General features: G+C 40.6%; 1 protein-coding gene across 1 annotated transcript in view; it reads right to left on the reverse strand.

Annotated features, from left to right (window-relative positions):
* LOC311235631 (dynamin-1-like protein) overlaps positions 1-15,345 on the reverse strand; it is a gene marked incomplete at its 3' end in the record, with an annotated part of 75,385 nt that overhangs the window by 6,503 nt on the left and 53,537 nt on the right. Inside the window, 3 exon segments of the mRNA XM_084323096.1 lie at positions 7,345-7,366; positions 9,729-9,827; positions 9,934-10,023. Coding sequence (XP_084179222.1) covers positions 7,345-7,366; positions 9,729-9,827; positions 9,934-10,023 — 211 coding nt within the window.

Genomic DNA, 15,345 nt, shown 5'->3' on the forward strand with positions numbered 1-15,345 from the left:
CCGGACCCCTCTTGGATAGTACCTCCATTATCCCTCACTCCTAACCAGACATCACCATTATAGGCTAGCTTTTATTCTCTCCACCACTTCTAACCACATTAACATTTTGGATTCATTGAGCCCTAGAATTCTTGCTGTTGATATTTCTTGATATATCACATCAAGATATGTAAGAAACCACACTTTCCGGCACATTTTTCCGGTTGAAACCAACGTGATGCAATCAGTTTTTAGCTACTGTGATACCCGATAAAACCAATCTTTTTAGTTGTGGGTTCACTGCAAACTCAAAAACATCATTCAATAGCAATACCGCGGGGTGTACAGGTATATTCCAAAATACGAGTATTGATAATTGTTGGGACACATCTTCCCAGAATGCCTTACTGGTGGGCAGTCCCAATACATGTGCATAAATGTTCCTTCGTCCCCATTTGTACATTGGGAGCATTTGGAGTTTTGTATAAGCCCCATTTTGCACAGCCTTATAGGAGTCAAGTATGTCCTGTGAATATAGTTCAGATTGATTTGTTGATGATCCGGGTTCCTTGATGTAAGTCGGACATTGCCCAGGCTCCTTGCCAATCAAAGTCATTTTCCAGGTCTGGTATATCCCTCCTCCAGACATTGTCTAGTTGAAGGGTTTCGTACGAGGACGTTAGTAATTGTGAATAAAACCTGATACAAAACCTCCCAATGTATTTCTGTCATAGAAAAATTGTGGTATCTGTGGTGTTCAATTGGTATGTGTAATGGAACACCGTGAGATCTCATACAAAGTTTTAACTGTATGTAAAAAAGCCATGTGGACTCGGTGAGGTTAAACTTTATGCATATTTCGACATAACTACAGAGGCCCTTGTTATTAAAAATATCCCCTAATGAGTGTATGCCTCTTTCTTCCCATACAGGGAATCTTATAGGTCGTTTTCCCATTAAGAGAGCATTGTTATTGAATATGGGAGTGTGATTATGCCATACTTGATTGTTAGGAAATTTCCTTTGAGTTTCCCGCCATGTCCTGATTGCATGGGTTATTATTGGGCCAAATTCTCGCTCACAATGCTTGATTGAAAGTTTAGTGTATGCTATGTCTTTCAATCTCTGTGGGGCTACTATGTTTTCTTCTAATTTTCTCCAAGATACCAAAGCCTCGGGGTCAAACCATATCTTCTTCAATGGTCTTAATGTGAAGGCATTAAAATATTGTAAAAAATCTGGGACTGCCATGCCACCGTCTGCTTTACTTCTCTGTGCGGTGGATCTTTTTATGCGAGGTGGTTTGTTATTCCAAATAAATTTGTATGTGGAGGTTTGTAATCTTTTCCAGTAGCCCTCTGGAGGAGGTAACGGAAGCATTGAGCTGAAGAAATTGATTCTTGGTAATACATCCATCTTAACTATTGATACCCTTGCCTGTACTGAGTTTTTAAGTTTTGCCCACCTGTCCAGGTCGTCCTTGATTTTGTTCTGTATTTTTGTGTAATTGTGCTTCACCGTTTGTCTTATGGTGGGGAATATTTCCACTCCCAAGCATCTGAAATGTTTTACCATCGGTATCGCACCTGGGAGGGTTATATCTTTTTTTGCAGGGGTGTTAAGTGGAAGGAAAGCCGACTTCGGCCAATTTATCTTAAATCCCGATAAATCACCAAAGTTCTCAATCAACTTGAGCAGATGAGGCAATGTGGTGTTGGGGTTTTGCATGAACAATATTACGTCGTCCGCATATAAACAAATTTTTTGTTGTGTGCCCTTGATTACGATTGGTTCTATGGATTGGGATTGTCTTATATATTGTGCTAAAGGCTCTAATGATAAATTGAATAGTCCGGGACTAAGAGGGCAACCCTGTCTGGCAGAGCGTGATACCGGAAAGATTTTGGAGATGATTGTGCCTGTTGTAATCATGGCCGATGGGTCCTTGTATAGTACTTTAATCATATCAATGAAACCTTTTCCTAACCCCATCCTTTCCAATACTGCCCATAGAAACGACCATTCCAACCTGTCAAATGCTTTCATAGCATCCAGGGATAGTATCACCTTAGGTGTGATGTCCTCTTTGTCTGTATCTAGTACGTGCAGTATTCGCCTTATGTTATCATTGATCAGGCGACCTTTTATGAAGCCTGTTTGGTCCGTATGAACTAAAGACGTCATATGCTTTTGCAATCTGATGGCTAATATCTTAGAGTACAGTTTGACATCGGTTCCGAGGAGGCTTAAAGGACGGTAACTACCGCATTCAGTGGGGTCTTTGTCTTTTTTGTGAAGAACTGAAATGAGTGCGGTATTTTGGTGTTCGATGAAGCTTCCCTCTTTGACTGAGTATAAGATCATATTTAGTAATAAGGGTCCAAATATGTCCCAGCAAGAAATGTACATTTCTGATGGGATACCGTCAATTCCCGGAGCTTTGCCGTTTTTCATTCCGGATATGGCCTTCTTGAGTTCTTCTAATGTGATCGGTACTTCTAACTGTTTAGCGTCTTCATCTGTAAGTTTAGGGAGAGTAATTTGATTAAGATATGTGTCTAATTTGTCTTGATCAAAGGTCGTTTCTGAGTTATATAAATCGGAGTAGAATTCTTTGAATGTATCGTTTATTATTTTGGGTTCTGTTACTAGAGCTTGTTGTTTCCTAATGGCAGTTATATCTGCAAATTTTGCATTAATTCTTAGTCGCATGGCTAATAGGTGACTAGGTTTAGAACCTTGGAAGTACTGCTGTTGTCTAGTGCTGCGTATTTGCAATTCCGATTTTTGTCTGTACATTGCTTTGATCTCGGTCTTTAGAATGTTAACTTGGTTATCTAGTCTAGTAGAGTTGTTGTATTTTAAAGAATTAAAAAGCGTTGAGTAAAGCGTTTCCATTTCAGACAGTTTTGTGTTTTGATTTTTGCGCAATATGGAGGTAAATCTATCCGAGAAATCCTTGATCATACTCTTTACCGACATCCATAATATTCTGGGATCTTGCACCGAGTTAGCATTAACTTGTAGGAATACTGTGAGAGCTTCTTTAATTTGTGTAATGAATTCCTTGTTGTTAAGCAGCATCGAATTAAAACGCCATCTTGGGGCCCGGGTAGATAATGTACCAAATGTTGCTTTCAGGATTAAGTAGCAGTGATCTGATAGCGCATTGGGTGTCATTTCCACTTCGTATTTATCAAATATTCTCGGGGATGCAAAGACGTAATCAATTCTGGATAGTGTGTTGTGTCTCGCCGAACGACAGGAGTACTTGCGGGTCATGGGGTTAAGTGAACGCCATAAATCAGTTACTCCTGTTGATTTCGACCAATCTTTTAATGCTTTAGATGAATTCTTTTGTTCGCTGGAGAAGGAAAGGTAAGTTTTGTCCATCCTTGGGTTCCAAATGGCATTAAAATCCGCACCTATTATGTATGAGTACTCGGGATGGTTTAACATTTCTCCTGTTAGTGAAGTGAAGAAACCCACTTCGTACAAATTCGGGGCATATACCGCTGCCAATGCAATTTTCCTGTTATTGTGTATAATCCTAGCTATAGTTATGCGCCCCTCAGCATCCGACCATACCCCTTTCAATTCGATATTTAATTTGCGTCTGACGACTATGGCTACCCCTCTAGTTCTCGTAGCAAAAGAAGAGTGACCAATATTATGGTATATGTTATCCGCTAACGTATTTATGTCTCCCTCTAAAATGTGCGTTTCGCTTAATAGTGCCACGTCCACATGTTCTTTTTTTATCAGTGTAAGCACGCTTTTGCGCTTGTGTTGTTTGTTTATCCCACCGGTGTTCCATACCATTATATTCAAACTAGCCATAGTCTATGCATGTTTTCGTGTAGTTTTTGGTAATGTTTCTGGAGTATGAAGCTACAATAGATGCACATCCAATTAATGAGGTCCCGTTGAGAGCTGAGCTTAAAAACATATATATATACAAATAAAAATCCCCTATTTTCCCCTCTCCCAGAAAGTCGAACATGCCTGTGTTCCAAGAACACATCCTCCGCGATTGACTTTCTCCCATGGTCCACCGGATTGCCCAACCTGAGCATTGTAATCCTAATTTTCCTATGCTCATTGCCATAGGATCTAACATTTCCATTCTATTGCAATAGAATGTCGCTTTTGGTCTTGCACCTTCCCTTACTGTAATGAAGTATTGTGATAAATAACCTAAAGATAAAAATAAAAAATAAAATAAAAAGAGAATAAACCTTTATCGACATATTCCTTTGAACCCTCCACCAACGTGTGAGGGAAAAAAAAAAGGAAAAGATTGTAGATCAGTATTGACACTTAATGTGAAGAACATTGGAAAAGAATAATGTAAGTTACAATATATTTAAAAAATATATAGTAATATTGACACCTTAATGTGAAGAACATTGGAAAAGAACAATGTAAGTTAAATTATATTTAAAAAATATAGGGTGATGAGAAGAAAAAATTTAATAAAATAAAAATCAATGGAAAGAAATAGATAAGGAATAAGAGATAAATAATTATCAACGTGGAGAAGCCACTAGAACCGATTTAACTGATTAGATAAGATAGAAAAGCAGCGCCTTTTAGCGCTTCAATGTGCCTTTAATGGAGTGATTACTTAAATTGTTAGAATAACCTTGCTGTGCCCATACGTTTATGTGTGGATAATTTTAAAGTATTATTAAGGGCTGATTGCACTTCATTTAATTTATATATGCTATGTGTATGCACACCGATTGTTATTGTTAGAGTTGTATGCTTCGTTGTCATGGTGCCTTATATTCTAGAAGGTTGTAGAATATACTAGTGCCTAGACTATTTTACTTCGTTGTCATGGTGCCTTATAATCTAGAAGGTTGTAGAATATACTAGTGCCTAGACTATTTTACATTCCAGAATGATCTAAGAGACCCAGGGCATTTGAGCGATAAACCCAGAATATTCCAGATAGATCTTTTTGCATTGATATTTATTTGTCCCCTCAGAGACCAGAGACTGAAATTATAATGTATTATGAATCGTATTATACACAGTAAACATTGTTATAGACGACTTGCATATCGTTTGCTACTTTGATGAACACAGCAATGTTATTCCAACACTGGTGGAATGACCTCATTGATGAACACAATAAAGTCATTCCTACACTGGTATATATTTAGAGAGAGGCTTAACTGATTCCGGCATTTCCGTCATGCTTTGGGTTATTTGCTGCATTTTGAATCAGGAAATCCTCAGCATCAAAGGGTGTAAATGGACCTGACCTGCGGCCGTTATTGTCCAAGAATGATAACAGCGCCGGATATGCTAGCCTTGGCTTGTGGCCGGCTGTGTACAGCTTTTGCATCACAACTTTGTATGGTTGACGTCGGATGATGGCCTCTCTGCTCAAATCTTCGTAGATAAATATTGGTTTATCACCATACTTCAGCTTCCCACGTTGGTTGCGAGCATATTTGATGATTTCATCCCTTGTTGTAGTTTTCCGCAGAGTGACAATGATGACTCTCGGCCCGTTGATATTTTGCCCCTGGGAACCAATTCTGTAAACTTGTTCCACTTCTGGCACTTTGTTTGGATCGGAGTTATTCAAAATCGTTGATAACTCGTTTGGAAAGTTGATGTCGTCGCAGTTCACTGATTCATCAAGCCCCACAATGCGGATGTTATTCACCCAATGCATTGTCTATGGAGCAGCTCAAATCACAAGTTTGAGTTTTTGGATTTTTGGAGAGAGTTGCTCATTTTCACTAATATTTGTGTACCGTACAAATTCTGAAATGGGGCGTAATTCCCCTTTAAGCGTTTACGTGGCTATTTTGCCGTTTATGCCAATAAACCTGTGTTTCAAAGAGAATACCGGAGCCTGTGTGTCAAGTATGATCTAGAGGGGAGATTTCATTCAAGTGATTGATTGACTGAATTGATTGAAAATTGTATTAACAGATTGCAGAATGGGTACAGTACAGCTCAATACACATAATTGTTATGGGGATGCAGACCAGAGAAAGACTTTCGTCTTGTTTACATCAGGGTCCCCCATTTTCAATTCATCATAACATATATGACATACATGACATACAGATAGACAGTACTGCTACATCTATACATTTATGACATACCAGATTTACAAATACAGTACTGTTTGTGATACAAAAAGAGTTTAAAAAAGAGTATATACATTTGACGAAGAAACTGTACATTGGAGGAGCTGGGGTGGGGGGGTGGAGTGGGGGAACTGTACATTGTAGGTGGTTTGGGGGGTGGGGGTAACTGTACATTGGATTATCGACAAAACCTTACTTGGTCCCAAGAAGAGGGTCTCGTGTATTACTGGGTTAGGACATTTACTGTACATTGGATGGGGTTGGGTTAGGACATTTACAGGGGCCAATCTATCTCCCGTAGGTGCTCCTTGAGAGTGATTTTAAAAGTGGGTAGTGATTCACATTCCTTTACAGCTGTGGGTAGGGCGTTCCATAATGTGGCATAATTGCGAAACGTGTTTAGTCCCTTGTTTGAGCTAAATCTGGGTTTAACATGATTTGTGGAGCTCCCTCTGGTGTTGTGGTCGTGGTATTCACTGACCTTTGGGAAGTATTTTGTCATGTACATGGGTACCTTAGTCGTGTAGTGTATCTTGTAGACCAGGCCCATTGCAAGTTGCTGTACTCTGTCGTCTACTCTAAGCCATCCTAGGTTGTCAAAGTGGGCAGGGGTGAGGTGGGTTCTAGGAGTAAGGTCAAGCAGTAGTCTGACCAGTTTGTTTTGTGATGTTTGTAATTTTGTTTTTAGCGCCTTTGAGGTGCTTTGGTACCATGAGGTGCAAGCATAGTCGTAGTACCCTTGAATGAGTGCTCCTGCCAGAGTCTTCAGGGTATTCTTGTTTACCAGAGAGGAGATCTGGTACAAGAATCTAGTTCGTTGGTTGACTTTTTTTTATTACATTGGATGCCATTTTGTCACAGGAAAGATTTGCCTCTAGGATGGAACCTAGGTATGTAATTTCATCTTTCCTTGTGACAATATTGTCACCCACTGTAACTGAGAAGCCGTCGGCCTTGCTGAGTTTGTTATTTGAACCGAAGAGAATGGACTCTGTTTTACCCAGGTGTAATGATAGTTTGTTGTCAGCGAGCCAGGTGCAGATTTTTCCTAGTTCTGAGCTGAGGGTTTTTTCAACCTGTAACTTGTTCTTGTCAGAGACCAGCAGGGCTGAGTCGTCCGCAAACTTGACAATTCTGTGGCAGACCCAGAAATTGAAATTGAAAACTACTCAGAAATGACAGGAACAGGTATGGAGGTGGTGTCTGCATGTACATACACAAAGACACCAAATTCATTATCCGTACTGACCTGAATCACGAGACTCTTGAAACTGTATGGGTTGAAATTATTTTTGAACGGGCTAAATCAGTATTAGTCGGCACAATATACAGACCGCCAGAACAGAGTGGCTTTTATGATACACTGGATGGGTGTTTAGCTGGAGTTGAGGATGTAGAAACAATTCTCATTGGAGACTGGAACACAGATATGCAACAAATAGATGCACCCGTCTTCAAGTCATTCAGTAGGTTTTGTGATCTGCATGGCTTCAGCCAGCTAATCACCAAACCCACCCGGGTATGTGAATCAACACAGACTACCATTGATCTCATTCTGACCTCTGACAAGTCCAAGATCTCCAGTAAAGGGGTTATAGCATGCGGGTTAAGCGATCATTATATGATATTCTGTACCCGCAAAAAGCTAAAACAAACACATCTAGAGACCTCAAAACCTACTCTAGTGAGGCCTTTAACCTAGAACTGGAGAGCCTGGACTGGTCAGAAGAGCTCAGTGGTACAGTAGTTGAAGAAACATGGCTTGGTTTCAAAACCAAATTCTCAACAGTACTGAACGACATGGCCCCCCTAAGAACCACCAGGGTAAAAAATCGCGCTGAGCCGTGGATGCACTCAGAAATATTGACCGCTATGAAAACCAGAGACAAAAAATGCTCCGAGTTTCGTAATAGTCAGTCAAAGCTTACCAAAAGCTCGAGCAGTGAACTCCAAGCCCACGTGACTGAACTCAAACTGCAAAGAAACAGACTAAGAAATGAAGTAAACTCCATGATCAAAACTGCAAAAAAGAATTTCATCAATCACAAAACTGAGGAAAACAAAAATAAACCCTGTGAACTTTGGAAATTACTCAATAATCAACTAGGCTGCAGTAAAAAACTTAAAACCAGATTTTCAAACATAAACATAAAGACGGACAACACGTTCATCACAGACAAGTTGGATGTGGCCAATTACTTAAAAACGTTCTTCACAAACATAGCCACAACACTGGTAAATAAACTACCCTCCCACTCAGGGCATTTTGGGGTAGAACACATCATAGCCTACTACAATAACCTAGGGGTCCGCAAAGACGATTTCAAACTAGAAATGGTAACAGCAGCTGAGGTACTCAAAAAACTGAGCGCCCTCCAACCTAACAAGGCCACTGGCCATGACAATATCCCCTCCAAATTCCTCAGAGACTCAGCAGCCGCCATCACCCCAGTCAAACCCCCACATAATAATCCTCTCCATAATACAGGGACACGTACCCAAAGACTTCAAAATTGCTAGAGTAACCCCCCTGCACAAAAAGGGCAGAAAATTAGACCCAGGCAACTACCGCCCTGTTTCTATTCTTACCTCCATCTCGAAAGTCATGGAAAAAATAGTATACGAACAGGTCGAAAAGTACCTTGCGGAGAAAAATCGAATCTTCGAATTCCAATCTGGCTTCAGAACATCCCACTCCACTGACACATGCCTTCTCTATTTGAACGACCACATCAAACAAGAGGTGGACGCGGGCAAATACTGCGGCATGGTCATGGACCTACAAAAGGCCTTCGACACTGTCAATCACCCCATTCTGATTGACAAGCTAAAAGCAATTGGTTTTGATAGTCTATCAGTGAGCTGGATGCAATCCTACCTGGAGGGGAGAGAACAGATGGTGGAGGTAAACGGTACCCTATCCCCCCCCTCCCAGTGAGCTGTGGTGTTCCACAAGGAAGCATACTAGGACCGCTACTGTTCCTAATTTATGCAAATAGCATGTCGTCAGCTTGTGACTGCAACTTGTTCCTGTTCACGTTCAAAAGTGACCTTTCTTCATCAACAAACAACACAATGCAGAGTCCTATCCTGAAGCAATACAGGATAAGTAACATGAATTAAAAGTCTGATCAGAATAAAAAATGCCTCACGTAACTACCTCATTCGGAAGAGACCGGCCCGATCGGGAGGACATTTCAGTGGGGTTGAGATGGGGTGGTGCAAACCTTTGATAATCCATTCGATAGGAAGATATTAGAGCCTAATAGCCATGTAAACATTTAAAGGGGAATTACGCCCCATTTCAGAATGTGTACATGTTATTCCAATGGTCTCAGACGGTACACAAATATTAGTGAAAATTAGCAACCCTCAGTGCTAAAACTCAAACCTGTGATGTCATCAAGTATAACGAATGAAGCTGCTCCATAGACAATGAATTGGGAATGATTTTTATAGATAACACTGGGAACACCCAGGGGAATGTTCTGAGTTCATACAGTAGGTACATTATCTGCTTCAGAACTGAGACCACTACTATAGAATGAAGCTCATTTGGATAAAAAAAAAAAGAGAAAACAAACATTCTGTGGCTCCACAAAATCAGTGCCGGAGAGACGTTTGAATGAATACCTGCTGACTGTTGACAGACGCCGAGACCTGTGCAGCGTCGGTGAAGTCGGGGTGCTTTGTGTTGATGTAGGCCAGCTCTATTGCTACTAGGTTGTGGACCTGAGAGATAAAAAAGAGCAGGGTATTAATTAATAGTTTTTTAATTAACACTGCCATTTGAGGGAGATATTAAAACGTGGGACCTGGGCTCATCTATCTGTCGTACCATCTCGTTAGTAATTGGCAGACGCTTCCTCAGCAACCCGGTCACCACCTCCACGATGGAGTCGTGCAGCTTGGGGAAGCGCAGGAGCTCCTTGCAAACACAAATCATTTGGGTTAATTCAACGCCAGTTCATTGTTATCGATCCTGTGAATCAATCGCAGTGTTTTTAAAGGAAAGGTTCGGAATCATTTCTGTGTCTCTGTTGAGCATGAATAAAGTCCCTTCCTTTGAGGATGAAATGGTTTTCACACTAGAGCTTTTGTTTTCTGAGAAATTGGCAACCGCCTCTCGTCAGCGATCCTTGTGGAAATCAATGAGGTATGAAGCCGTTTCTCAGAGAATCGCAGGCGAGCCGTTCCATGCGCTTCCATAACTGTCGACGTAGTAAGATTAAATCATCAAATCAAATTGTTTTCGAAGGACATGTATGCAATTTTGAGAGTACAGGTTTCATAACCCATTGACTTGCACTAGCAGTCTCAACAAACGCTTACTGGAAGCTACCGCCCATTTCTCAGGAACTCTGGCGTGAAGAGGTTCTGAATGTCATACCAGGGGCTCGACTATTGATCAATACCACGGACTTCTAACAACTCTGACCTTTCCTTTGAATTCACATTTCACTTCCCACATGAAGTTTATTCACGATTGTTAAATAATTAAACAGAGTGTTTAGTTTTCAGCCGTTTAAGTACAAGCCATGTCAACACTGTCGTTGTTTCTGATCGCCAGTTCACTCATTCACTTCCATTCCATTTTCAAACTCTGGATTTCAATAAAACAAGTAATTCTTCTTAACACATTGGGTGCCAACGACGAGAAATCTCGTTGTTGGCCGCCATGCGTTGAGTGCCAATGACGAGAAATCTCGTTATTTAATCGTTATTTCTTTTATTAGCGATATCCATTAATTTTTCATCCATCCAGCCTCACGTTATCATTGGGACTGGCTCTGAGCTCGAAAAGGGCAAATACCGCCCCCTATCGTCTCCCGGATGGTATGGCACCCATTGGAATGGAGTCAATGAAAATGCATGAGAAAAAAAAAATTCCGGGCTCCACATTTTACTTCTGAGCCATGTAACCTGAGACTATTGCATCCACTGAGGGAACTGGAAGAAGCGTCGATTATGTGTTTCGAGGTATAACGTTGGATCAATAAACGCGATCGATATTTGGAATGGCGATCAGGAATTGGATTAATCTTTTTGCAGAACATCTGATCTGAGGTAAGGAATCTATTTGACCAGTTTTGGGGTAATCAGATGTTTTTTCACAGATTTCACAACGTGTGTGTGTGTATGTGTGTGCGTGTATGACGTTAGCGCTGACCAGGTCATGGATAATAGATTTTTCAGCCCCGCTTCTCTAGCGTGCATAAGTACTATAATAGTACTACTGTATGTACTATTGATAATCTAGCGTTTATTTGAAAACGATTCATAAATAGGCCGAAAAATGACAACGTGTTTTGTGTATTCCACTAAAGAGCTATTTTCGCGGATTTTTCTGGAATCACTAGAAATCTTCAAAACTATACTTGTATTCAAAACGGTATAAAACGGAAATGTACTGATGAAAAAACTATCCGTTTCGTACATGTTGACTGCAAGCAAGTCATTGATAAACGACGTGTGTATTAGACACATAGCCATAATTAAAGATATAGTTTATGCTTACACCTGCAGCCCAAGCATATACGCAAAAAAATATATACAGAAAGAAAAAAGAAAAATACTTTAGATGAAAGAATAAATGCTATATTCGTGTTGCACTTACAAACGCAGTGGGGCTTTAAGCTAAATAAATTAAATGCATTCCTATACATGCTGCAACGTTGTAAATGGGCTTATGGGTGAAATAATAATAAGTGCATGCTTAAACTGTGCATTCACACACACACACACACACACACATACACACACTGCACGAATGCATGTGCACTCACACACATTCATGCAGCCATGTGCATGCATTTGCAAACCTAACACCACCCTAATTGTCAAAAACTCGCATACTTGGAGAGCCAATAACATGATGGCCACGTGTAGCCTATAAAGTATATGTCCACAGTATGCTCGAATAGGCTTTAGATTAAATAATAGGAAGTAGATATGCATGTGTGCTCACACACACACACACACACACACATAGGCTTTAGGTGAAATAATAAGTAGATATGCATGAATGCACACACACAAAAGCATGCAAACGCAAGATTCAAGAAAGAGAAAGATGAATAATGTGTTTTAGTCATATGTTCGGCAGATTGACGTGCAGAATTTAAACCCTAGTGGTTAATTTAATGAGTTTTGGTCTGTAAGACAAAGTCAAGAACAACAGTCTGGGCTCGTGACAATGTTTTTAAATACCTAAGCCATATATCTTTGCTAAATTAATATTATGAGTCTGTTAGACAGTGTGCGCGGCCCAGTCAGGCCCGGTCATCGGGCCTCAGATCACGGTGTCGACGTATAAGGCTATGTGCATGAAATGAGTCTTGAAACTAAGAAGATTAGTGTGACAAACTGCAGTTTTTACAGTATTCGTTTTGATAGACTATTATTATACTTGAATCACAGAGTTTGCATACTTTATTTAATGCACTTATTATTACTTCACCCAAAATCCCATTTACAGCGTATGTATGTGCAGCATGTAGGAATGCATTTAATTTATTTAGCTTCATTTTCATTTTCAATCTTAATTCATAACGTTTGTTACATGCAGATATATAGTGCTGTGGCAACCATACATTTATGACATACAGGAGAATACATACATTTGAGGGGGAGGATGTTGCGCCCTCCCCAGTTTGCAGGATGTGCTGCCCATTTGTTATCATTCTGCTATCATTCAGTTGTAGGTGTGTGTGTATGTGCATATATGTTTATGTATCTCTATCTTAACATTAACATTACTATTGATCCTGTTCTAGGACTCTTTGTTTAAACTTAATTAAACTACTACGGTTTAACAATAATGATAATAATTATTATTATTGATATTATTTTTTTTTTTTCTCTACCTTTAAGAGGCATTTAATTATACATTTTTTGTTACTGTTGTGGGAGTGTGGCGTGTAGCCACTGAGAAGGAAGTCTGCTTTTTACCTGGCTGTTTGCGTTTTAGTTTGCAGACGACCAGGTGGGATGCAGCTTAATCTCCGGATAGGAGAAGTTATAGTAGTGGGGGGGAGGGGGGAGGGAATGGGGGATTGTGTTTTTTGTTTTTCTTTTCAGTCGACTCGCTCTGTTTTATTTTTGTTTTCACGCTCACGCTCGGTACTCAATGGAACCTTAACAAGTGAATATGTATGTATTATAGTTTTCTACTCCAAACGAATTACATTCAATCAGACTGCATCCTTTTTAGACTATGGCTCATTTGAATATCCTGATCTGGAATACAGGGGGTCTCAATATACCACATAAACGCACAAGTGTACTAACGTGGCTAAAAAGGAAGCAAGTGGATCTGGCTTTACTAAGTGAAACTCATCTTTTATTGGCGGATAACGCAAAATTGGCAAATACATTTTATCATAACATAAGTTCTTCTTCTTTTAGCACCAAGGCCCGAGGGGTAGCCATAATAGCGAAGAAAATTTTGAATATTAAACTGTTAGATGTGTGGTCTGATGCAAATGGTCGAATCACTATTGCTAAAATAGAATGCTCTAACCGGAAAATTGCGCTGATTTCTGCATACGCCCCTAATTTGTATGACGCTAACTTTTATGCTGTACTAACTTCAGCTATGTTGAAACTACCTGATTACTCTTTAATAGTAGGAGCTGATTTTAATGCAGTTTGGGATCCATTGATCGATAGATCCAATCACGCGGAAAACTCTGATCAGAAGCAAGCTACCACAGCCCTACAGGCCTGGTCTAAGGACACAGGGGTAATTGATATGTGGCGTTCACTCAACCCATCCGCGAGGGATTACTCCTTCTTCTCGTCGAGACATAAGACCTCTTCCAGAATTGATTATGTTTTTTCTTCCCCACATCTCTTTGATAGCTTTGATGTTGACTTATTGCCCATAGCACTTTCAGACCACAAAGGTATCCTCCTCAAAGGTTCACTCAGTAAAATAACATCCCGTGCCCCTAGATGGCGTTTTAACTCAACACTTCTGAAAAACGGAGAGTTTAACTTGCAATTTAAAGAGAAGCTCACTGAATTCCTACAGTTTAATGTTGGCTCTGTACAGGACCCCAGAATTCTATGGAATTCGGTTAAGGGATTTATCAGAAGTAACACTACTCTCTTTGCATCTAATCTCCGCAAGGGACATCTCTCCAAGCTAGAGGAACTGGAAAAGCTTCAAGCCATGTTGATCTCTTCCTTGCAGCACAACTACTCTAGTCGACTGGAGCTTCAAATTAAGGTAGTGAAAAAAGAGATTAACTCCATTTTAAGACAACAATCTGAATTTCAGATGCACAGAACAAGACAGCACTACTACTTTCACGCCTCCAGGCCTAGTCACCTACTAGCTATGAAGATACGTGCCAGTGAGCAATTTGCGGATATCCCTTCCATTAAGAACCAACAGGGGGAGGTAACCACCAACCCAAAAAGGATTAATGATACATTTCGCTGTTTTTATTCCAACCTGTACAAGTCAGAGGTGGTCTTTGATCATACCAAGCTAGAGGATTTTCTTGATCAAATCAACCTACCACAGATCTCAGAAGATAGTGCTAGGTTGTTAGCTGCACCTATCACGCTGGTTGAACTTAGAGAAGCGATTGCGGATATGCAACGGGGCAAGGCTCCCGGATGGGACGGCATTCCACCGGAACTCTATCTTGCATTCTGGGATGTACTCTGCCCCTTATTACTCTCAATGATCTTACACTCAATCAAAGAGGGCAATTTTTCTAGAGATGTCAATATGGCGCTTATATCTGTTTTACTCAAGAAGGATAAGGACCCCACCGAATGTGGCAGCTACAGGCCCCTAAGTCTCCTCGGAGCCGATCTTAAGCTATATGCCAAGGTTCTAGCCACCAGACTTCAAAAGCACATGACATCGCTAGTTCACCCTGATCAGACCGGCTTCATAAGAGGCCGCCTGGTTACTGACAACATCAGACGGTTACTGCATGTGATTAATGCCAGCAAGGATATTGCAGCCCCTACAGCGGTCATGTCCTTGGACGCAATGAAGGCATTTGACAGATTGGAGTGGTCTTACTTATGGGCAGTTCTCGGAAGGATGGGGTTGGGTGAGCGTTTCATTCATATGATCAAAGTTCTATACACTGAGCCTTCGGCCATGATCTTAACGGGAAAGTTCTGTTCGCCACTCTTCTCTGTCTCGCGCTCTTCTAGACAGGGTTGTCCTCTTAGTCCCGGACTCTTCGCTTTATCCCTCGAACCCCTAGCTCAATACATAAGA

Source organism: Notolepis coatsorum, assembly GCF_963971535.1.
Source record: "Notolepis coatsorum genome assembly, chromosome: 10".
Taxonomy (NCBI): Eukaryota; Metazoa; Chordata; class Actinopteri; order Aulopiformes; family Paralepididae; genus Notolepis; species Notolepis coatsorum.